The 25,543-nt window shown below is 47.5% G+C and overlaps 1 protein-coding gene across 1 annotated transcript; it reads left to right on the top strand.

Annotated features, from left to right (window-relative positions):
• Positions 1-1,190: 1,190 nt before the first annotated feature.
• Positions 1,191-23,062, top strand: LOC125756675 (uncharacterized; the record flags this gene model as incomplete). Its single annotated transcript, XM_049411576.1, has 3 exons — positions 1,191-1,310; positions 6,997-7,385; positions 22,997-23,062. Coding segments are annotated over 3 exons (575 nt in total), but the record flags the coding sequence as incomplete, so codon positions are not given.
• Between the last annotated feature and the right edge of the window lie 2,481 nt (positions 23,063-25,543).

Raw genomic sequence — 25,543 nt, 5'->3', positions numbered from 1 at the left:
CTTTGGATATTGAAATGCTACGCAGAAAGAACCACTTGGTCATTGTGAACAGGAGCCAGGAAATTAACGAGAAAGCTTATCGGTAGGTCCCTGCAAGACAACTTAATTGGGAATTCCATGTTTCTTAAACGTTTTTGGGGCGTTTTTTGGCGCTATGGAGTTGTTCCTGGGAGGTCGAATATGTCCCACTAGAACATTTTTTGGGGAAATTTCTGGAGGCTTGTGGTTTGTTGGGTTAGTTTTTCATCAAGAAGATGAGGGAGGCTGGGAGAAAAATCTGGGAAGCTGCTTGACTAGCTGCAGCTTGACTAGCTCAAACGTGAAAGCGATTTGACGTCCAGAATGATATCGATGCTGATCTTGCCTCAAATGCCAACTTTCATTTGACAAATCTGTCAACTTTCACTTGCGATTCCTAGTCTCCCAGCACTATGCCACCTTCCTTGTTTGACATGTTATCCCACCACGCTCTTCAGTCTATCTCCCATAATTGTCAAGCACAACGTTCGCCATTTTAAGGCTTCCGTTACCGCCGTAGTTGACCCGCGGGTGGTCCAGTGGTTATGGTGCTCGACTGCTGACCCGAAGGTCGCGGGATCGAATTCCGGCCGTAGCGGCCGCATTTCGGTGGAGGCGAAATACTTGAGGCCCGTGTACTTAATTTAGGCGCACGTTAATGAACACCGGATGGTCAAAATTTCTGGAGCCCTCTTCTACTCGCCCCTCATCGTAGTTTTGGGACATAAGACCCCAATGATTGTGATTGCCTACTAACCGACAGCTCTGCTGCGACATAAGCGACGCTCGCTACGATGACCCACAAGACGCACTCCATCTGCAGCTCACCACTGCGACAAGCGCAGGCAGCCACGCGCCCAGAGTGTCGGCTATCAATTTCGGGCCGCGCTTACTCCTCGCTGAGTGTTTATTAGGTCTGTAGATTATTGTAATACTCACAAACAATGCGTTGCACCTATTGAGCGGTGATGATCTGTGTAGGGGATTTTGCAAACGCAGATGATGTGTATATTACGAAGCTTGACCTTACATGGTATGGCTGTTTTAGCGCATCCTGCTCCGATCATGGACCTACAAAATCTACATGGGCACGTGACTGCTGGCACGACACTTTAAAAGAGTGGCGGGCCATCTACGAATATATGTGAGTCCGGTTTGCTCTGTTTGTGCAGCTGACAGCAATGACAAGACAATTGCAACCACGGGCCGTGTAGCGGTGGTTGCTGCCCAAGGTCCCACCAACATGGACCAGCCGGACACTGTGCTCTACCACACCATGGTGGTTACGAGAGGTTCGTTTCGGTTCCATGAGCTCTGTCAAGACGAGTGAAGCCATTTCATATATATTTCCCCTTTATTATGTTTCCCCAAGTGCATGACTAGTTGCAAGGCTAGTAGTAACTTGGTTCATTTAGAATTGTTACCTCTGCGGGATATCACCAGCAGAATTGGCAGATTTTGTGATAGGTAGGGAATTCTCAGCGATTCTAATGTTGCTGATATTGAATTAAATGAAATGTGCACGTCTCCCCTCGCAATAAGGATTTCATGCTCTGTGCCTCTGCGATCTCCACTGAGTGATTAGTTTTAGTTGATGCGTTTCAAACAATGCGAGCCTGGTGCGACCACTGAGTACGCTCTTGGCACATTTCCGCCTCGGCCAGCCCGGCGTAGCATGGCTACACTGCGTGTGCGATACCACAGCGGCACCATCGGTGGCTGCACGGCCTGTTTCGCCACCCAGACGAACGCCCGCTGCTGCTAATCGAGTTGCGTGGTTTTTACGTTGGCATTCGTCCTTCGACATTCCACAGCACCAGTCGTCACCTCCGCGATCACAACGCGAGCTAGACGCCTCGGCAGACATCTCTTGCGGGGATCAAAGCCGCTTTGCGCCTCGTCCGGCGTTAGTGCTCTGTGGCGATGCCGCGCAGCTTGATCGCCGGGCACCGCCGTGGCTTCACGGCGCCGGGCCTTGTTTCCCGCGGGAGCCATGCTCCCGGCAGCGAGAGTGTACGTCGCCGGCCGCCCATGACGGCCCGCTCTCCTCTTCAGCGACCTTCAGGCGTGCGCTATGTCGCCGCCAGCAGACGCTCACTGGCCTCCAACGAAATGGCCCTTTGCAGGCGACTTGTTGATCGTGCGCTCGGTGAAACTCCTTTGTGTGGTAGCCGATAGCAACGCTGGCACGTGATCGCTCTGGCGGGGATTCCGCCACTGTCGGAATGTGGGCCCAAGGAAGTCATTCCGTGGCTGCCTTGGGCGCCGCTGTGTCGGAGAGTCTTTGGGCGTTACACTGGTGGAGAGGCGTCGCGTCCCCGCTCGTGGAGTGAGCCTCGTGCAAATATGATAGCTGCTCCTGTTGCGGCAAACTGCGCCAAGTGGTGAAACCAGCTACATTTCGCCAAAAATCCCATAATTCGCGCCATGCGTGAGTCAAGATGTCTGTTTAGCAGCCTTTCAGAGAAAACCAATACAGCAGGCACTCGATATAACATTTGATCGATCAAACTTTAAGTCTATGTCCGTAAGTGTACTACGTGCCTATAGTCGGCTACAATTCGAAAGAGGCGCAGCCTAGGCGCGCGGCAGCCCATTGGCTCCACGAATAAAGAAATAGTCCCACTCATGTTCTCGGCCGCGCTCTCTGACATCAGAGTCCGTCTGGTTAATGACGTCAACGTAGAGTACGCGTTCATTGGTGCAGGCTTGTGTGCATCCGCCTCCGCCTTCTAAAGTTGTACAGGACTATGGAACCAATTGAGCGGTCATTCTGGATGCTACTGTTTCTTGCCCAAAGGGGGGGGGGGGGCAGGGTGGACTCCTGCTGAGCAATGCCAACTACTCCATACTACGTAAAAAACAGTTTTCTACAACTACCTTGTTCTGCAGCATACATAGCATTATTAAATCCAGTAAATATAGTTTCTAACTGTTGTCAAGTTAGAGAGAAGTAATAATTGGCGCAATTATAGGTTTTTTATAGCATGCATGCCTTTTACTTGATCATTAATTACAGTGAGCAGTACGTGTATGTGCTTGAACAGACTGTTATGGTTTTTGCTTGTTCATTAAAATTGGTAGTGCTGCTCGTTCTAATTAATTTCAGGAAGAGGCCATGCAGAGTGCTTGTTTTAATGCGATACTACGGTCAGGATTTATCAACGTTACCCACCGGGACAGTCGCCTGCGGAACTTTACTAAGACACGGAGTCGCTGCGTACGTCTGTTGGTGCCTTCTCGACTGCGCCGAAAGCTGTCGTTAAATAACTTCTATAATGAGATACGAACCTGCCTTCCATTACCACAAATATCGTTAAACACAGCGAATATTTCAGGCACAAAGGACCAGTTATTTATTAAACCCTGTATTTTGTCCACAAAACAGCAGCCCAACGATTCTCTTCATGAAGCACGACAGCATTTATTTTAACATACATCATAGGCCTAGGTTGCACTGAAAGCACGAAAGGCATCAGAATAGTTTTTTTACAGTAAAAAAATTGTGGGGAATATTTACGCTGCTTGCGCTTCCTTAGGAGAGAGCCTTATTCAATTAGAAATAAGTGCATTGCGGGCCAATCCCAGGATACCGACGGTCATGGGACTGAAGAAAAAAAAAGTTGGGCGCAAGATAACGATGAGCAGTAAGTTAATTTATCTTCTGGAATTTTATTAATAAATGTTCATGAATGCGTGCGTATATCCGCTCTATTAAACATGGTGCAACTGCTCCACATTAGAGACATACATATTTTCGTTTGAAATTGTGTGATTCGTAACTGCTCCAAAAGGCTGCTGTGATGCTCCAAAGCGGGTTTTTATCTGCTCCACAAGCTGCGCGAAAATCATTTAGATCAAACACAAGGATGTTTTGTTTGCGTTTCAGGACATTCACCATTTGTAACAGCACATTTCTATTATATGAAGGTTAGACTCAATGAAGCCATAGCGCCGATAAGACAGGGACCACAGAAAGAGGACGGGACGTGCGCTACTCACAACTGAATCTTTATTTCGGAATACATGTACTTATACAGCAATGAAGAAACCACAGCCATCACCACAAAACCGTATCACACGCGCAAGCCTGCATCATCCAGATACGCAATTTCCTTTGCACTAACAGAAATCGAGGGTGCACTACACAACTAGTATCTTCTTTAGCAATCAACCAGGCTTCGACAATCTCCCGCGTATCCTTATCAAAGTTCCTATACAGAACTACACACTCACTGAACAAAGGTCGGCAGCCGCAGTCATTATAATACACTGATACATGCCCGTCGCGGTAACAGTTAAGCTTCTATTTGTGTTCTCTGAGCCTATCATTCAGGCATCTATCTGCCAGTCGGTAACAGTTAGGCTTCTGTTTGTGTTCTCTGAGCCTATCATTCAGGCACCTATCTGCCAGTCGGTAACAGTTAAGCTTCTGTTTGTGTTCTCTGAGCCTATCATTCAGGCATCTATCTGCCAGTCGGTAACAGTCAGGCTTCTGTTTGTGTTCTCTGAGCCTATCATTCAGGCATCTATCTGCCAGTCGGTAACAGTTAGGCTTCTGTTTGTGTTCTCTGAGCCTATCATTCAGGCATCTATCTGCCAGTCGGTAACAGTTAGGATTCTGTTTGTGTTCTCTGAGCCTATCATTCAGGCATCTATCTGCCAGTCGGTAACAGTTAGGCTTCTGTTTGTGTTCTCTGAGCCTATCATTCAGGCATCTATCTGCCAGTCGGTAACAGTTAGGCTTCTGTTTGTGTTCTCTGAGCCTATCATTCAGGCATCTATCTGCCAGTCGGTAACAGTTAGGCTTCTGTTTGTGTTCTCTGAGCCTATCATTCAGGCATCTATCTGCCAGTCGGTAACAGTTAGGCTTCTGTTTGTGTTCTCTGAGCCTATCATTCAGGCATCTATCTGCCAGTCGGTAACAGTTAGGCTTCTGTTTGTGTTCTCTGAGCCTATCATTCAGGCATCTATCTGCCAGTCGGTAACAGTTAGGCTTCTGTTTGTGTTCTCTGAGCCTATCATTCAGGCATCTATCTGCCAGTCGGTAACAGTTAAGCTTCTGTTTGTGTTCTTTGAGCCTATCATTCAGGCATCTATCTGCCAGTCGGTAACAGTTAGGCTTCTGTTTGTGTTCTCTGAGCCTATCATTCAGGCATCTATCTGCCAGTCGGTAACAGTCAGGCTTCTGTTTGTGTTCACTGAGCCTATAATTCAGGCATCTGCCCGGGACGTGCGCTACTCAGTTGTGAGTAACGCACGTCCCGTCCTCTTTCTGTGGTCCCTGTCTTATCGGCGCTATGGCTTCAATGAACTTAACCAACCAACTAGCCCAAAAGTCTGTTCTATTGGTTAGACTCAAGTCTATGAAATCTGATATCTTGTGAATGGGGCGCTAATCACGCAATCATCTGCAAAAAGTTAGAGGGTATTTATGGCCAAGAGGGTCTTTTGCCACTTCCGGTCATGCGCACCTTAGCAGCCATTTTCGATTCTCATACCACTATCATCGTATGGATTAAAGTGCAGGTTAGTGGGAGGAAGTTTGCTTTGGTACCGGCGGCGTGGTTTACCGTTTGCGTGCGCTTCAGGAACGCACTGCAGTTCTTCGTTCAGGTAAGGGATCAAGTCTGGATTGGGCAAGATGGGCTCCTTAAGTGCATTTCCGCAGGTGGTACGGCTGGCGTGACTTTGGGCCAGCATCTGCGCGGTTTTCCTGCGGTTTGGTACCCCCTGCGGTTTGGTACCCCTCCATCGCGACAACTAACGCCCATGATCATGTTTTAACCGTTGTGGTAGCTGAAGCTTTTAACATATACCTGGACACAGCGTATCGTGAATCCCGCGCAAACGTGACATCATCAAGTGCATAACAAACACTGGTACTCGATATGCACTTCATCAAAGCGTCGTCAATTAAGGAGAGAAAGGATATGATGTACGCTCCCGAGTAATAGGGTAACCTATGCCTGTGCTCATGCATACACTACCACGCTGCGCTTCAGCAACACGGTAGGCAGAGGTTCGTAGCTTGAGCCCCGAACGCGCGCAGTCCTTCCACGTCCCGCTGGCCTCTTTCTCGCTTCACCAAGGTACGACATTCGATTCGTCCATCGACATCGCTGCCTTTCTGCAGCACTCGCTGCAGTAGTTGTATTAGTCGGTGCTATCGCACTCGAAGCAGTCGGTTGCGGGGAAACGCCGTCGGTGCATGTGGAAGCTGCACTACTCCAACAACGAGCCGTCACACGCTAACACGAAGGGAACGGCAAAGAACGTAACTGCGTCTAGGGCGACTCCTAGATGCTAGAGCGGCCAGTGTTTTCCGCTGGCATCGAGACGCTTTAACCGTGGCCTTCGATATCGCCAGCCGGCGTGTCGTCACAGAATCCTTCTCTATCGGCGCCAGTAAGTGATATGCCGCATTGCTTCACTTCGCCGCTCACAGACGGCGGCACCAACCCGCCCCGCCTAGCCCCGGCAACAGAGCTAGCACCGTGCGAGAGAAAACGTGCGAGAGATATAAGGTGCGTTTGTGGAGTACCGTCCATATGCCGTGGTAGCTTTGTCGGTAGAGCGCCGGGTGCTTATCGTCGTGGCCAAGAAGGCGTAGGTTCGACTCCCGGCGGGGGTACTTTTTCTTGCAGTTTTTTCTTTCTCGTTCGTTAGCGTCCCTTTCATCAGCGTCATATCCGTGACGGAAATAAGTCACTAAAATTTTTGTGGAACCCGGAGTAAAAAACTTTCGTGTTAAAAAACTCGAAAAAGGAAATCCGCCAATCAGCGTGCCTATCGTTTCTCTCAATTAACCATGAAGTAACGCTATAGCTATTTCGCTCAGTTGGCTTGCTAGGCACCGAAGAACACTCAGTTGTGTTTACTAGCCGATCTGATTAGGAGAGAATAAGTGTTTATAGTTTTTTTACCTGTTGCCGCATTATGTGGGGCCAGCATTTCACTATTGAAAACGTGTTGCAGATGACACGTTCCTGCAGTTCAACAGAAATGCCCAGCGTCACTGTCCACCCCTTGCACCCGTGTTGCCAGCGCCTGCCGAGGGCCGTGCTGTGTTCGGCGGACGCAACATCTGGAAGAATTTCAACGTAACTACGTTCCGCGCCCAGATTGGGCCAACAGGCGGCAGCCGCGGCTACGAAAAGGTCACCGGCCAATCTGGATGGGGCATTTCGTGGTGGATCAACGAGGAGCTGATTCCAGTGCTGCACGTACAGCGCGGCAAGGCGTACACGTTCGTAGTCGAGGGAGGCGTGGATGCAAGCAACTCTGCACGCTATCACCCCTTCTACATCACCGACAGCAGCAAAGGTGGCGGCTCCAAGGAGGATCCGGCCGTACTCGGAAAGCAGGTATCCTCATTTGAGTCGTGCATACTTACCTTCTACATCATCCGACAAAATGGCGATCAAAATTCGGGCGGTAGGAGGCTGGTTATGGTGGTGCGAAGCGTTGCGCAAATCTTTGTTGCATGAGAATCGCGTGCAGCTGGTGGGGCTCATGCGTTGTGGCGAAATCGAAACGCGTCAAGCTTCTGAGCGTGGGCAATTCCTAAGGGTTCGTTTTCACGGATGAGCCCATATGGAAATATACAATGAGGTGGGAAAAAAGTTGCCACGCCCTGTGGGAATCGATGTTAAGCGAAGCGAGTAACTCGTTATGGTCCAACTGTGAGTTGCAACGTCAGCGCTCGAGCGCCAGTTTCATGGCCAGAGATACTACGCTCTCACATCTGCAGCGCGGTCGAGGGGCGCTAGAGTGTAAAAGTATATTATGCCGTAAGTAATGTTATAGCGGTATTACGTTATCCGTTTCGTTGAGATGGCTGGCTGTGCCTGAAAATAATATCTCGGTGTGCCAAAACCACGATAGTACTATGCGGCACTCCGTCGTTGTTTTTGATCCCTGTTCGTTTAGTGCGCTAAAAAAGTGAACGTAGTGGAGGGCTCCGGCAATTTCGACGTGCACTGACATCGCACAGTACACAGACCTCTAGCATTTCGCCTCCATCGAAAGGCGGGCTGTCTGAATAACATAAAAAAAAACTAGGCAATGGTTCAAGCTGAGTTTACTTCAGATAAGGGCCCAATAACTGTCAAGATAATTGATGAATATAATTGCTCTGAGCACCTGGCGGTGCGGACCTCCCTCTGCGATCGTTGTGGAGGAAGACCGAATTAACCCCACGGATAATTAATGAAAATTAATTCGATGGTGGTTGGTTCGCCCTAGGGAGGTTGTTGGGTACACTGTAAAAAATTCACCGTAGTTTTTACGGTGAAAGTACTGGCAGCTGATGCTGCCAAGCTTTTACCGTAAAAAAATTGTGACCCGTATTTCAAGTTTACGGTATGCATGCCGTCTATATAATGATATCGTGTAGAAAAAATTTAGCCACTGTTTTTTCACTCCACAGTACTTTTCCAGTAAAATAGACCACAACCCGTAAAATCTACGTTGCGCCAATTTTGTGTTTTCTAGTGTTTAAGCCGTTAAATATACGGTGGTTACACGGTATATTCATCGTTATTTATCCTTACACAGTGGTGTGTAAAACACGGTGGTGTGTAAATTCTTCACTACACAATGGTGTGCAAAACCTCAGCAGCAACGTTTTCTCATGTTGTAGCCGACTGTAAAACATGGAGTGCACTGTGAAACATGCATACCAACATTTTCTGACTTTCTAACCTTTAAGCCGTAATATATGGCAGGCCCTGTAAAATGAGCACAATGAAATTTTGCTGGTTTTCTAGATTAGCAGTGCAAAATGAAGACTTACGTTCCTTTTACGTATAGGTCACTGTCTACCCATACTACTGGAAAGGAAGTCATGCATATTTGTCGACTTAGGTTATTTGTAATGTACACAAAAGATATTCTCGATCTTCAATGGCCAAACTACTTCATGGTGTGAAATTCATTCGACCTGATTTACTCAGTTGCAGCGCTGCTGTTTTTCAACTATGCAGGCACCTATGGCACTCAGACAAAGCATAAAAAATGCATGCTTGGATTGGGGCACTGCTTTAAAATGTGAAGTGTAAATATGCTGACAGGAAGACAATGCGGTGGAAATGGGCAATACTGTTATTTATTAAAGTTCTCCACGCACCTGGATTCTGCATTTGGCACATGTTCATTCGAGGCAAAAGAAATAAGATTATCATAATCTCCTTGTAGCAGTTTGATCCATCTTCTACTTATTTAAGTCTTCACAAATCTGCAAAAAAGAAACAAAAGAGCGTAAGACAATACAATATTGTGCTCTTCGTGGAGAGACAATATAACACTCCCTACGATGGCACTTTTAGGTTATGGAGGTTTAAATTACAGTACTCAGGCTGTTAGTATATTATGAGCGGCCACAGCAGAATATACAATTGAAAGAGTACAGTGATTTCAGACATTGATCTTCTCACGGCACCTTTTTATGAAATAATCAATCGGTTATAAAGAGACAGTTGTCTGAGTACCTCAGCCTGTGCTTTACTTCTATCATCAGCCTTAACATGTCCGCTATGAAACAAGGCATCTCCAACTTTCCTTCTACGAACCGTTACCAAGTAACTGCACCAGCCTCAGCGCTCTAGATTCCATAATTTCAGCTTGCCGTGCCCGTCATGTCTCCACTACAACACTGCTGTTGCTTCGAATCCACACCTTCATCCAAAGTGACGATCTGTTTATTTTTTACACTTAATGCGCTGCCCATTCATATATTTTTCTTGCTTTCAACGACTATATCATTGCCAGCATTTATTTCACAGTTTATTTGGTTCTCTTCCGGCGCTTTCATGTTAATCTTTCATTTAATCTCGAAAGCATCTATTAGCCTGTCCTATATAGTTCAGTAGTGGTAAGATATAGCTTTTGCAAGCTTTCGTCCTTCCAGATACTGGAAAGCCGCGACTATGAGTACCAGCGAAGTGTATTTCACGCGATTCCTAGCTTCTTTATTATTTCACTCTTATTGGCTTAATGGTAACTCCATGGCCAAATCAAATGAATTTATTTATCAGTTCTATTCTTTCATGTCTTAGCGTTAACTGATGTTCTATTCCTTACCAGTTGAACATTAGGTTTTCTTCCAACTCCTTGTTAGGACCACCCTAGTGCTTCTCGTTTTTTTGTTTCTCCATCATCCTCTGAAGTTGTCTCGTGATTCAAATATTAAAACGTTATCATCACAAAATTTCATATCCCTCAAAGCTTCACTATAAATTTTTATTTAAAAACTCTCGAATTCCATTTCTCTGATGCCTCCTGTAAGTATACAGTGAATACCATTGCATAGGTAGTCGCTCTATAGCTGACACTTTTGCTAATTGCAATTTTCCCACTTTTTCAAGGGGAACTTAGCTTGGGGCGCAGTCACAATAGATATTTGACATATGCCTCATCTACAGTCTAGTTGCAAAACGATGACCGCCTATTTACATTGCATGAAGCCCACAAAACATCTTGCCTTCTAAACAGGTAACGCAGCTGCTCTCAGACACTGTACATCAACTACTGTCAAGTTCTGATGAGTGTAATGAAATCGAAGTAGGTGGACGACGCTAACAAGACTGTGTGAAATTAAATTTCTCAATAACATGTACAAAACTAATGCGGCTAGAAAAGCTATCCAGATGACAAAGTAATCAATGCGCCCCTCAGTAATCTAACAGTAGAAAAGCTATAAGGAGAATGTCCGAGAACAAAATGGCACAGGCTTAATTAGTTTATCCCTCACGGTTTCTATGTTGCTCTAAGCCAACAGTTCCCTCTCTTTAACTGGAGTTGTCTTCATAGCAACATTGACCAGCAAAATAGTTTTAGGCTAGTCTGTATTTTCAACATTGTACATCCATACAGAACTCCTAGAAAATGCACAAGTGGCATCTCCAGCACAAGCTACTCGGGCATAGAGCGAACCTAGCTGCCCAAAAAATGTGTTTAGATAGTTGGCTTTATTTTTGTTCACTTTTAAAGCTAGACTTTAGCCAGAAGGTTTAACATGTGAAGTTCGTTTGCTGTAGTAGTAGGATAGACAACTACTATGGTCCGTTGTATTCAATACTTCTACCTCAAGGAAATGCAGCCAGGAATTGTGCTACTCACCTAAATATTCCATTCAGAATCCATGAATGTTTTGTCAAACTGAGGACTTTTGGGTTGTCTTTCCTTGCTTTTTTGTCAGCCTTGCTTCCATGATCTAGGTTAATACCAAAAGTGCCCTGTACTAAAAGCAGGAAGAAACAATGCTAAATATTGCAGTAATGAAGCTGCTCATGAGCTTGTACCCAGATTCGTAGTAATTTCCCAAATACATTCCGAAAGGTATGCAGGTTTTAAATGTTGAAATTTTGTGTCTCAAGGCTATCCATAAATGTTGTTTATACAGATATTGCTCCTTCTTAGAAATCACCCAATCTAGCATAAATGTTAAGCACTAATCTTCAGCAAAGTTTCACTGTACTAGTATTGATTTTATGCTGCAGTAGTGGTATAGTGATTAAAGCATCTCCCTCACATGCGGATGGGGCGAGGTTCGATCCCCAGTGCGGCTGGGCGTCCGCCAGTTATGCAACGGGTACAAGCTTCCCTTGGCCTGCTGCTCGGCATATCTGCGGTATATCTGGGAACACTTGGAAAATAGGTTTTATATTTCACCTTGAGTTCAGAAACATAACATGAGCCATGGTCCTCTTTGGGCAAAGTTGCCTTTGCACCAATAAATTTTTGTCATCCGCGGCAGCATTACACTCTTGCCACGTTGCTGACTAGTTGCACGCACGCTCACTGGCACCATCTGCCAACTTGAATTTGAAGATGAAAAGACCTTAAGCAGAAGTGCTACATGATGGTGGGACGTCACTGGGACGTTAAACCCCCGACACCCCTCAATAAAGGCATAATCATTATGTAAAAAAAGACGTCTCTGTACTGCAACAGCCTAGGAGATAGCATTCAGGACATGTATATATTTATACACTAATACACCCCTTGATATGTGGGTTATGCGACTATTGTAAAGACCTCATTTTTGTTTCAGCCCACGCTGAGAATGAGCATCGAGAATGAAATAGAAAGTACAGAAGTTGGGTGCTTTAACTATGGAACACTGATGATAACTGGGAGCTTCAAATAAGGCACTCAGGGCAAAAAGCTGGCGTTCAATGGCAAATTAATGCGCCCTGAGATCGTTTTGTTACTAAAAATTGAGTTTTTGTACGCTAGAAAAGACAAATGTGTAGTGGAAACGTCACCATTACCGGCCATCTCACAGGTGCACTGCAATAATTGTGGATGTGGATCACAGACAGTGGCCAGGCTTTTACTGCCACTTATTTCAAAACTAAAGTCACGGGAACCATCCCCTCATAGAAGTATGAGTTTGAATCAAATCGGAGAGCTTGAATCAAGTAGGAGGACAATCTTTTTGAACAATTCTCACAGAAAACACGTAATATGACAAGAGTATGAAGTTGGGCATGTTGGTAATGCATAACTGATCACGTAGCGCATCACGTAGCGATCGTCCCTCTCTTGTCCAGTGTCAAATTTTGCGCTACGTGATCAGTTACGTATTTTGCTTTCAGACAAACGTCCTCATGGTCAGAAAGAGACACAGGTGATTTTCGCTGACAATAATCACGTGTCCTTAGAGCTGCTTTGAAGTGCCAGCACTATAGGTACAGCAGGCTACTATTGGGAGGTCTTTTCAAGAGAAAATCTGTTGGATGCTAGGAGATGCCACAGCAAGGACGAGACACCATCTTTGCAGGTCCCTTGACACCAACATTAAAGAAAGAATGCTTGTGTTAGGAGCTCTTTTTCTACAAAAAGGAGAAGAAAATGCTGTCCAGAATGATTTAAATACACACCTTTGAACAAATTCCAGAGTAGACTACAATCTTTCAGCATAACAGGCATGAAACGAAAAATAACTGGTGAGTAACATGCGGAATACTGTAGTGACGTTCTCGCGTCTCTCATAATCAGATCGTGGTTTTGGGACGTTAAACCCCGGATATTATTATTATGTAGTGACGTTCTCTAGCCGCTCCCAACACGTGGCGATCAGCAAGAAGGTACTCCTCTGGGTTCCACAGGTCACCACCTAGGATTAAGAGCACTGACAATGAAATGACATTCTTAATAGTTGAAGCAGTTCCATTTTTAATGGCAGCATGTATGTGCCATTAAATGCAGAAAAAATGAAACTAGTGCTAATAAGTTGTGCGTACTGACACAGCTCCTGTATGATATGCTGATGCAACTGCAACAAAATGATGCTAAGTGGCCTCAAATAAGATCAGTTTTTATTTCATAAATTTTCGTCACATCTTGGAGCTTTGAAGAAACGCAACGTATATTCCTCTGTTTAGTGTGCTAACAGAGGAGGTGCACATTTTGCAACTATACAACCATCCAGTGCTGAAATACAAATGCATTTTGATAATCTACGTTAAATACAAAACCAATGAATTATTCAAGTCACAGATTACAGTTGCAACCATCTAACTTGCTCTGCATGACTTCAACAAACATATCCAATCGACACGCATCCAACAGTTAGGCATACGGGCATGCAGTTCGGAAAAGTCACCCTGCGAGCTGTAACATTAAAAAGCAACAGAATATGTACTAAGCGAAAGACAGCTTCTGAGCTCTTTCACTGCAGCCTCAGAAAGTCAACGCAAAGCAAGAAAGTTCAGAACTCGAAACCGTAGCGCAGCAAAAGCGCGCACACATGGAAACTCAATCCTCCTTAACCTGCTGATACAGAAACAGCTATTAAATATAACTATACAGCATGAAGCAACAAATATTACAGCACTTCAACGAAGAAAAAAGTGTTTCCGTAACTAGTACCGTGTCAGGCTGCTTTTCGTGATGGAAACAGCGCGAACTCCAAACTGCAGCGCACCAAAAGTGCGCAAAAGTGCGAATTTCAAACCGATTTACACTGCTGGCACGCAGCGCGCCGTTGAAAATAACTACATACCTGTTGAATGTAGCGAATATTGACGGCGTGCTGTCTGTGGCCGGTACAAGTTGTACCGCTTCTGGACAAACGCCACCTTATAACTGTAACTCTCGAAGGTTCACATTCATGCTGTCTTGCATTGGCACATACAACAAAAATAATCGCGCACTTGGTCGGTGCGTACCCATGCAAGGCGAAGTATACAGCAGTGCATGCGGTGCAAACACAAAGCAAGACGTCTATTCAAGAAAGTAATGCGAGCTAGTGCACAAAATCCAGCCCAGTCAAACGAAATGGCTTTCTTATACTTCCAGAGCACACATATCATTCGCACGCGTCACTGCGCGATTAAGTTTTGATAAAAGAATGCGACGTACCTGCAACGGGTGTACAAAACCTGGCCCAACTGCTTCCAAACCAGCACCGATTGCAGAGCCTTCAAAAATGGCGAGACTGGTGACGCATCGGGCGCCGAGCCGTCTGTTCCTTGCCGTATCTGCGCCGCTCTGCGCATGCCCGGTTTCTCGCGTGGACCGTAACACAAGGTGCGCCGGCGCGCCAAGCATTCGTCGCAGCCTCCACGCACGTGCATGAGCGGCGGGAAAGGAAAGGAGAGCGCATGACGCCGCTCCTTCTCTTTACTCTTACCATTCTTCTCTCCTAAAAGCCAATGCGCATGCGCGCGGAGAGGTATACGGTGAGAATAGCGCAGTTTACGTTTACGATGGCGACACGGCCGTTTTTACTCTATATTGGGCGTAAAAATAACGGTCTGTTTTTACAGTGTACGTAGCACGTGAGCATAGGGCTATAGACTTTGTCTCACCTCGCACCGACTCCTTGGTAACGCGCGCTTCGTAGTCTTCTCCGCGTTCAAATCCCTTGATCAAGTGACTTTACTAGATCTATTCTCGTAAGTTCCGTGCAGCAGAGCCAACGCTGCGCGACCCTCGAGCGCAGATTGTTGCGAAACGAGATGTAGTGCCCGTGTTCAGAGCCCGTTGCTTGTCCTCATGACCATTTTACTTGAAGGCTTCTGTGCGTGTTGCAACTGTGATTTGTATGGCGATTTTGCCTCATTTTTTATACAAAACAATTTTTGTGGCTCTATAATGCTGAAGAAAGAGTTCTCGCTTGTTCGTGTGACAACACGCAAATGGCGGAAAAAACAATGCAACGAATGCATTAGGTTTTCATCTATAAAGTACAAACAACTCGTATGACATTGCCTAAATGTGTAGCCGGCACAGCTGCAGCCTCTACAGCGCCGCGGAGGAGGACCCAGTCTTGGGTAGTGATTCACCCTAAGGCAAGATGGCGGCAGCAGATTCACCTTCGTGATGTCGTTCTCGGGTTCGCTTTTATGGCAAGGGAACGAAGCAGTTGGCTTTGAATCTGTTTACTACGGTGCACAACGAGTGCGGCATAAATGCAAGCTCTCTGATTAAGAGAACGGCTGCGTGTAGCAACGCTCTACAAGTGGATAGCGGAGCGCGAGAAGTACGGCACGGTGCTGTCACCCAAAGCTGTTTCACGGTGGCCGCGATCGAGAAAAGCTGTAGGACGACCCCGACCTCGGTGTCTTACGCGCAGTCGTGCTCAGCCTTTATTTTTTTGTGCAACGCGAGCGGCACTTCATAAGAGAAGGCCTTTTTTGTCACGCAAACATGGTAGCTTTACAGAGATTACAGTAAGGGAGCCGTCTTTCCTTTCCATATTGAGAACCGATGCTGGTGTTCACAAGCTCGATCCCATCGACACGCATATACGGAATTTGACATCGCGCGGTGCTTTGGTATTCAGTTTGGCAAGTCCGTCAATTTCCGTATATGGCGCGCCGCTGCAACGTATGCCTGAAATGTCTGATTACCAGTATCTCGAAGACGCGTGCTTTCACGGTGTCGAGGTTTACCGCTATCACAATTACAGCCGATCTCGCTGCGCAGTTGCACAGTGTTCCGTGCAGCTCCCGCTGCTCCCGCTACTGCCCTCGCCGCTAGCAGACGACAGGGCGCGGAAGGATACATTTAGATGTGCTCGCCCACCTGATTGGAGGAGGTGCCCTGTAGCTCCCACAGTGCTGAACGGTACTACTGAAACATAGTATGGGAAAGTAGCGACAATCTCCTCCGCGCGCTCGTTTTCTGCTCGATTCTTCTCGCGCGGCACCATTTTTCGCATCAACTCCCGCGGAAGCGCCGCACCGGGCCAGTTGCGCGCCTCAGCGGTGTAGAACGTTTTGAAAAATTTTGTTCACAGCCTGAACAACGCTGAAATGAACGTTTATCAAGGGGCTGGCTGCTTCCCAAACCGGTGTTTATGGGGCATACTAATTAAAAAGGAGCGTTGAGGAGAGTTCTGTACACACGGTGCAGACATTTTTTTTTTCTGGCACATGACAACATTCTTTACTTTTTCATCTGACATAGTTTTGTTTGTGTCATATCCCTCCGTGTATAGATTTTTCGAACGCGAAAGTGTTTTATGCCGGGGCCCACCAAGACTTTCATGACGTATTTCCGTCACGGAAGTACGTCAGCAAAATGAACGCGATCAGATATCAAAGAAAAAACAAGTTCCGTTGACAGGAGTCAAACTCACGACGTCTCGGTCCGCGACGACGGCTCGCGAGCGTTTAGCCCACGGAGCTACGGCCAAACACATAACGTAGGCTACATTAACGCGCCTTTTATTTTTCACACTTTCCTCTCACAGTGCTCTTTGATGGATGGATGATGGATGAATGGATGGATGGATGGATGTATGAAAGACCGAAAGTCGAGCTAGTTGGTACATATTCATCGTGAGAAGCTTTTAGCGCAAAATACGACAGGGACACAGAGGGAGGGAACAACACCAGCGCTACTATCAACTGAAGGCTTTATTAGGCCAGAAGAAAACATATATACTCGGACTACGTCACCCGCGGCACATGCGCACGGTCAACGGTGCAAACCAAGGCACTATCTCTCCATACCTATCGTTAACCCCTTTCCTTTAGGAGCGAAACTTCTTTGTTAGAAATCTTTGTTAGAAGTGTGGATGCGAAGCACGCTTCTCTGACACGGTCACCTTATTTAAGCACCGTGATCGCACCACGCGAGAACTGGCAGAGGCTTATCACATACACATCAGGGGATCATCTTGCATCAGTCACCCGTCAGTAACGATTTCTAACAAAGAAGTTTCGCTCCTAAAGGAAAGGGTTTAACGATAGGTATGGAGAGATAGTGCCTTGGTTTGCACCGTTGACCGTGCGCATGTGCCGCGGGTGACGTAGTCCGAGTATATATGTTTTCTTCTGGCCTAATAAAGCCTTCAGTTGATAGTAGCGCTGGTGTTGTTCCCTCCCTCTGTGTCCCTGTCGTATTTTGCGCTAAAAGCTTCTCACGATGAAGATGGATGGATGGATGGATGGATGGATGGATGCTATGAGAGTCCCCTTTATAACGTGGCGGTGACATGTGTGCCACCAAGCTTTAAAATAAAAAAAAAACTTCGTTGCCTCCGCAATTAGCTCCGGCAACGCGCCGTTCCAGCGACCGTCCCATTCGGCGCGTTTCCAATAGGAGAAGTGCAATTTCATCAACGCTTCCACACACCGCGAGGTGGCGGCTTTTGCCCAAGCCTCAATATGAAAAAAAAACATGGCTGATTCCTCTGTCATAGGAATCGGTATAACACGAAAGTGAAACGTGTCTTCACAGACGTAGTTGAGCGTTTGTTGTGCATTCTTTCGCCCCAAGCGCGAAGGAATGAATGCTACAGCAACAAATGGTAATGTCACGCGAAGAACGGCAAGCAGCTCCAAACTTGCAACGCGCTGCTCAAGCAGAAAAGGCACACGGAACGAACATACACAGGATGAGCGCGAACTAACTGTCACAGATGTAACTTATTTCTGTGTGAGCAACGCGCTCCTTTCGCAAAAGCGGCCGCTGCAGTGAGTGAAGTGACCTTCGTGCTCTCAACGCAAACTTGCGCTGAGAGCACAAGACGTAAACACCACCGCGATCATGAGATAAGCCCGCGCACGAGCGACCACGCCCTGTAGAGGCGCGCGCTCGTCCGCAAGGGCCGACGAACTTTAAAGCGCGCTCTTCGAGCCCTTCACGCCATCTCTCTAGTGATAACGAAAACACGCTGATGTACCACCGATCTTTGTGTACCGCCACCGGCAAATGGTGTATATAAATAGCTCGCCGTTTGCATGGCAAACATGGATGAAGGAAAAATAAGGAGAGGCCCTGACGTCACATTCGTGAAGCCTCCACATCGCAAACACCCGCATCGCCTCCTAGCGAAGGAGCCTCGAAACATTTCGCGATTTCCGCCGTGTCGTTTGCAAGCGCATGCGCGATTCGAGCCTTTTTTTTTTTTTTGCCGTGCAAGTGGCGCCGCGGCGCAGTCGATTCACGCGTGCTGCTCTTTGTGTGTGTTCTTTAGGAAAGCTACGCAATGCCCAGCTGTTGCGTATGGTTGCGTATACCCGGTGCAAATCGCGTGCACTGCGGAAAGTACCGGCTGTCACTTTCATGTGTACGTACACGTTCGCTTCACTGCTGATCACTAATGCATGGTATTTGCATGCGAAGCTCTCGGATGTGCGCTCTGTTGCTTCTTACTCATTGTGTCAACTCAGAACACACGTGAACTCTTGTTTTTGGCGTCTGACGCGCCGTACATAACATGCGCCGAAGGCATCGTACGTTTTAGAGGCTGTGTCGTTCAACGAAAGGGCAATAAAGTTATGTTGTTGTTATCGGACTACGTGATGTATGTATTGTGCGGTGCGCTCGCTGCGTGCTTGTTGTTGTGTGCGTACTGGAATTACAAACTTTACGTGCACGGTCGCTTATACAATACAGCGGTGTCCTCTTTCCGACGTGAAGTTACGTCAACTATAGGTTGGCGTTGCGCCGAATAGCTACTACGCTCACTCCATCTACACGATACAAAGAAACCGCTAATCCGGCAACAGATCGGGAAATCGGGCTACGAGAAAGGGAAAGCCTAACGCCCAGCAGAACGCGTAAGTCACTGCTAGGTGAGTTCGAATACGATGATGCAGGGGCTGAACGTTTTTGATCACGGCATGTACCGGTATTCTGTACTGTTGCACAAAACGCTCCACGAAGAATTTCAGCACGCAGCGCTCGGGCCTGCCACGCACGAACAGCCTGGTAAACGTCTGCTTGCAACATTTTACTGTGTGCGAACCGCACAATACGCGCTAAGTTTACGCCGGGACTACAAATCTGCGCAGAAGCTAACCACCGTGGAGAGCACGCCGCGGGGCGTCTGCTGTTTTGTTTGCCCCATACCGGTTTGTTTGCCCCATAAGTCTGACGTCACTTCCGCCACACTTTTCGCAATGCATTGAAATACGATAGGGCCTCTCCTTAGTATTCCTTCCTCCATGATGGCAAAGGACGTACCAAGGTCGATCCAAATAGGTCGCGAAGCTTCGGGCGAAAAACGGTTCAGAACCTATTGCCAACGACACCAGCAAGGGGAGTTATGGGTGCCGCGATTGAAGCGCGACTATGTTTGGAGGGAACAACACTAATAGCGAAAAAACTAAGTTTTATTCAAACGTAAGCGATCTTCATGTTTTACAAATTACATTTATTTCCCGAACATTATTACGTAGGTGCAATGTGCCAGAATGTACGACAGTGTTTATTTCTTACGAAAACCTTTTCTTAGCGCCCCCTGAAGAGAGGCACACGTCATTGTCATTCAGTGCAAGCCCTTGCGGTGCATGGAAAGGCGCGCTCGTAAGTTCGTCTGTGGCGACACGCCCCTCAGGCATAGGCGTGCGCAGGGTTCCCCATCAGGGGGGGCGAAGGTTCATCGCTGCTGCGCCCCCCCCACCCTACTGAGTCAATGTATGGGGCAGATTTTGCGCCCACCCCCCAGTCTTAGGTGACTAGAAGGGTCACTGTACGGGGCAGATTTTGCGCCCTCCCCCCTCTTAGGTGATTTGGAGGGGCGGCCGCCCTCCCCCCCCTGCTCCCCCCTGTGCGCACGCCTATGCCCTCAGGTGTTCTGGTGTTTCGCACTTGCATGCGTTCTTCTGTGAATTATTGTGGTGATGAATTTTGATTTTGGTGTGCGCGATAGTTGCGAGGTGCGTTTCATCGTTGGTGACCGTGTTGGCCTACGGTGTTCAACGGACAACGGCACGAGGCAGCTACATTTCACGCGGAATGCTTGCCTCGGTACTCGTGGAAAACGATGTGGCGTTCCAAGGATGCAATAGCAAAACACGCGTACGCCTGGCGAGCCCTCTCTTCTAGATAAGACACCGGGGGCAACGGTTCGGAGTAGTGTGCTTGCTGGATTTTCATGGATCATTATTCATGTTGCCGGTTTCCTTCGTGAACACGCGGTGCCTACTATATTTCCCGTTATCGTGAGCAGATCGCTAAGTTGTCTGTCGCGCTACAATCACTACAATTCGCATGTCTTGATACGTTACATGTAAGGTTGATTTATCGGAACAAAAGCAAAACATAGTGCACGTATGTATGCACTTTTTGCTTATTAGGGCATTTGTTGCTCATTGTGTAGGGTGTGTTAAATTGCGTATTGTGGACCTTGAATAAACTGAAATATCATTATTTTGGCGGGACCAGGCGTCATTTCTTCTCGTTAGAACTGAAGCACACATGCAATGTGCTCTTTAAGTCCCCTGCGCATGTACGAAGCAAATAAGCAACGCTGCAAACATGAGAGGTACGCTGTTACCTACCTTATTCACGCTGTGGAAGATGACACGAACGCAGAATAAAAGCTCAAAGAATAAGCTTCCTGGTAAAACCAAGGCGAATTGAACGGCGGTTACACTCAACACACGCTGTTTAGTCACGGGTCGATATTAGTTTAGCTAGCATTGGCTTCAAGCGCATTCGCCAAGGGCTCGCCGGCTCGCCGTAGCGCGAGTCCGTAGCGATCAGGGGCCTAAGAAAAATATATTGAGGTCAAATTTCGCGCTAGTACCAACAAAATGACGTCACTTTTTTACTGGATATTGCGTCACATCCGCTTTATTTTTTGTTCCACCGGAAGTGTTCCCTCCTCACACAGATGGCGCTAAGCCCCATGAGCAGCTGATGATGCAGGCCATTTTCTGAACGTATCGGCTTCTATGGAAGCTTCGCTACCATTTACATTACCGTTGGACGTACCGTCTGTCGCCAAATCGTGTTCGCGCCCCGCCCTACGGAGCGACGAGTCGTAGTTCGACTCCCCGTGACGTAACTTTTAAGAGACGATGGTCTTTCTTGGGGACTTAAAACGCAGAAATTTTGGTCTGTCTGTCTGTTTGTCGGCACGTCACTCGATTCAGCCACCCGGCCAAAGGTTGAACCACTTGCGTACCCGCCCACCCATCTTGAACTGGTACGGCGGTTCCTACTTGTGAACGTGTCGATGAAAAAGTAAATATTACGCATATCTGAGGGCGCAACATCATTAGGTAAGTATAGGTGGTGTGTTCCTTAATAGAAAATACATAGATACGCAATTTTAAAGACCCTAGTTTCTTAAGCTGCGCTGAAAATGCGACTGCGCTGAAACTTGTCTTCCTCCGAGCCCTCTTCACAAGCTCATGTTGTGTTTCGGTTTCGGTTCAGTATTGCACTGTACGAATGACAGGGGGCGCCGCTCTGGCATTCCTGTTTTACCCAGGCGACGTGTAAATAAGAGAGTTTGTGGAGAGTACTCGTTGAGTGCGGACGTTTCTTCTCCTTCGGCGCATCGCGCCAAACCGCGTGTTCGGGCTCGCCGGCGTCCCCGCCGGTCGCGTTGGTCACCGCCGGTCTTCACCTGCCGCTGCGCCGGGACTACCAGCCCGCAACACAGCACTCATGTTTCCCGACGTATTGCCAGATGGCGTCCATATCTCACGCAGTGCCTCTTCTATCGTCTTTAGACGACATTTGCAGCGAAGCACGCAGATACGCGGCCAATTTTTTCTTCACGTTTTTAAAGACGATAGGCTTTTTTGGGGAACTTAAACGCAGAAATTTTGGTCTGTCTGTCTGTTTGTCTGTCTGTCACCCGGTTCAGCCACCCTGCCAAAGTTTAACCACTTGCTTACCGCCCAGCCATCTTGAACTGGTACGGCCGTTCATACTTGTGAACACTGTCGATCAAAAAGTAAATATTACGCATGTCTGAAGCGCAACATCAATACGTATGTATTAGGGCGTATGTTCCTTTAGTAGAAAATACGTAGATAAGTAATTATAAAGACCCTGCGCTCAAAATGCTGGTGTTCCTCGGGCTGCGCTGAAAATGCGACGCTATGGGGCAGATGCGGCGGTTCAACGTAGAGGAGGATTGGATTGGATTGGATCAAACTTTATTTGTGCCTGTAGTTGGGCGCTCGCGTGCCTCGACGAGGGCTGTCGGGGCTGCCGTTACTCGGAGCGGGTCTCCGCTCGCCATTGCCGGCTCGCTGGGTCCCTGCCTTTCGAGCGACCCGAGGACCTGCTGGACGGCCCAGAGCTGTTGATCCTGGTCGTAGCTCTTCGCGGCTTCCTCGAGGCGTGACGGGATCGTTCTTGATCTCGCTTCCTCTGGGTGCTTGATGCAGTCCCAAAAGATGTGCGTGTGATCCGCCGTCTCCTCCGGCAAACCTTGCACTTGTCGGTCGGTATGTCTCGGGGTACATGCGATGCATCAGTCCCGGGCTCGGTAGCAATCCGGTCTGGAGCTGTCTCAGCAGTACCGCCTCCGCTCGACTCAACCGCGGGTGCGGGAAAGTCCTGCGGTCCAGGCGGTAGGCTTTTGTGATGTCGTCGTACTCGTCATGCAGTCCTTGGCTCCGAACCACGTCGGACGGTCTGTCGCCGGGGCGCGGTTAGTTAGCGCTCGCGCCGCTGCGTGTGCCGTCTCGTTGTGGTTGGCATTGCGTTCCGACGCGTCACCCGCGTGCGCCGGAAACCACTTAATTGTCACTTTTCTGTCTTGCAGTTTGGCCGCACGCACTACTCGTTCGGCGTCTCTACATACTTGGCCTTTGGCGGAGGTCTCGTGTAGTACGACCGGCACAAGACTATCGTCTTTCGACGACATTTGCAGCGAAGCACGCAGATACGCGGCGACTTTTTTTTTGCCAACTGTTAGTCTTTATATTTTACAACGACATATCAGTGACGGAAATACGTCAGTAGAGCTGTGGTGGACCCTGGCATAAAACACTTTCGTGTTAAAATATTGGCCGCGTATCTTCGTGCTTCAAGGTAAATCTAAATGGTAGCGAAGCTTCCATAGAAGCCCATACGTTCAGAAATGGCTGCTCATCAGCTGCTCATGGGGCTTAGCGCCATCTGTGTGAGGAGGGAACACTTCCGGCGGAACAAAAATAAAGCGGATGTGACGCAATATCCGATAAAAAGTGACGTCATTTTGTTGGCACGAGTGCGAAATTTGACCTCAAAATATTTTTCTTGGCCCCTCATCGCTAAGGACTCGCGCTACGGATTGACGGCAAGCCCTTGGCGAGTGCGCTTGAAGCCAACGCCCCCCCCCCCCCCCCCCTAAACTAATATAGGTCCGTCACTAAACAGCGATGTTTAAGTGTACCGCCGTTCAATTCGCCTTGGTTTCACTAGAAAACCTTATTCTTGGAGCTGTTATTCTGCACTCGTGTCATCTTCCACAGCGTGTATAAAGCAGGCAGCAGCGTACTTCTTATGTTTGCAGAGTTCCTTATTTGCTTCGCACATGCGCAGGGGACTTAAAGAGCGCATTGCATGTATGCTTCATTTCTAACGAGAAGAAATGACGCCTGGTCACGCGAAAATAATGATACTTCAGTTTTATTCAGTGGTCACAATAACGCAATTTTATCACACCCTATACACAATGAGCAACAAATGTCGTAATAAGTACAGAAAGTGCGTACACTACGTGCACTATGTTTTGCCTTATGTTCCAATAAATTAACCTTAAGTGTAACGTATCAAGATATGCGAATTCTAGCGCGACAAATAAATTAGCAATCTGCTCAGCGATAACAGGATATGTAGTAGGCACTGCTTGTTCACGAAGGAAACCGGGCAAGGAATACTGATCCATGAAAATCGAGCAAGCACACTACTCCGAACCGTTGCCCCGGTGTCTTATCTAGAACAGAGGGCTCGCCAGGCATATGCATGTTGCTTTTGCATCCTTGGAACACCACATCGTTTCCGCGGGCGTGAAATGTTAGTCGCGTCGTGCCGTTGCCCGTTGAACACCGCAGCCAACACGTTCACCAACGACGAAACGCACCTCGCAACTTCGCGCACACCAAAATCAAATTCTCACCACAATAATTCACAGAACGCATGCAAGTGCGAAACACCAGTACACGTGAGGGGGCGTGTCGTTGCAGACTAACTTACGAGCGCGCCTTTCCATGCACCGGAAGGGCTGCACTGAATAACAATGACGTGCGCCTCTCTTCAGGGGCGCACTTCAAAAAGGCTTTTCGTAATAGTTAAACACTGTGATACATTCTTGGAACGCTGCACCTACATAATATTGTTCGGAAAATAAATATAATTTTTAAAACGTAAAGATTGCTTCGTCCTTTAATAAAACTTGGTTTTTCGCTATTGTTTGTTCCCTCCAAACATAGTCGCGCTTCAATCACGGCACCCATAACTCCCCTTGCTGGTGTCGTTGGCAGTAGGTTCTGAACCGCTTTTCACCCGAAGCTTCGCGACCTATTTGGATCGACCTCACGTGCTTCGCTGCAAATGTCGTGGAAAGACGATAGTCTTCTGCCGACCGTACTACATGAGTCCTCCTCTATGTTGAATCGCCGCATCTGGCTCATAGCGTCGCATTTGCAGCGCAGCCCAAAAGAGACTAGCATTTTCAGCGCAGCCTAAGAAACACTAGGGCGTTTAGAACTACGTATCTATGTATTTTCTAGTAAAGGAACACACCACCTAATTCTTATGTATTGATGTTGCGGATCAGATATGCGTAACATTTGCTTTTTTTATCGACAATGTTCACAAGTGAAGGGCGCTACCAGTTCAAGATGGCTGGGCATTCCGTAAGCGGTTAAACTTTGGCCGGGTGGCTGAATCGGGTGACAGACAGACAAACAGAAAGACAGACCAAATTTTTGCGTTTAAGTTCCCCAAGAAAGGCTATCGTCTTTAATAAGAACAGCCTGTCGTAAAGGGCGAATTTACGCTTTTTTCCTATAGTAAGATAGATTTAATCGAAGTAGAGACATTAGGCCAACATTAAAGAAACAAGAGAAAAGGGAGTTTTTTTTGTCGAGCCTGGTGGCACATTTGTCTCCACCTCGTTATAAAGTTGACGCTCATAGCATCCATCCGATGCTAAATAGCTCTCCGACGCTCGCCTGGCTGTTGCACCGCGTTGCCCGCTCAACCTGTGAGAATTAACGGCCAGGCTAGAGGGAAGACTCGACGCTCTTCGCGTTTCACGGCGCTTTGAAGGAGTTCATATCGAGTGTTTGCTATGCGCTTGTTGATGCCATCTTTCCACGGGATT

Source organism: Rhipicephalus sanguineus, unplaced genomic scaffold, assembly GCF_013339695.2.
Source record: "Rhipicephalus sanguineus isolate Rsan-2018 unplaced genomic scaffold, BIME_Rsan_1.4 Seq446, whole genome shotgun sequence".
Lineage (NCBI taxonomy): Eukaryota > Metazoa > Arthropoda > Arachnida > Ixodida > Ixodidae > Rhipicephalus > Rhipicephalus sanguineus.
This window is presented reverse-complemented; position numbering and strand designations above follow the sequence as displayed.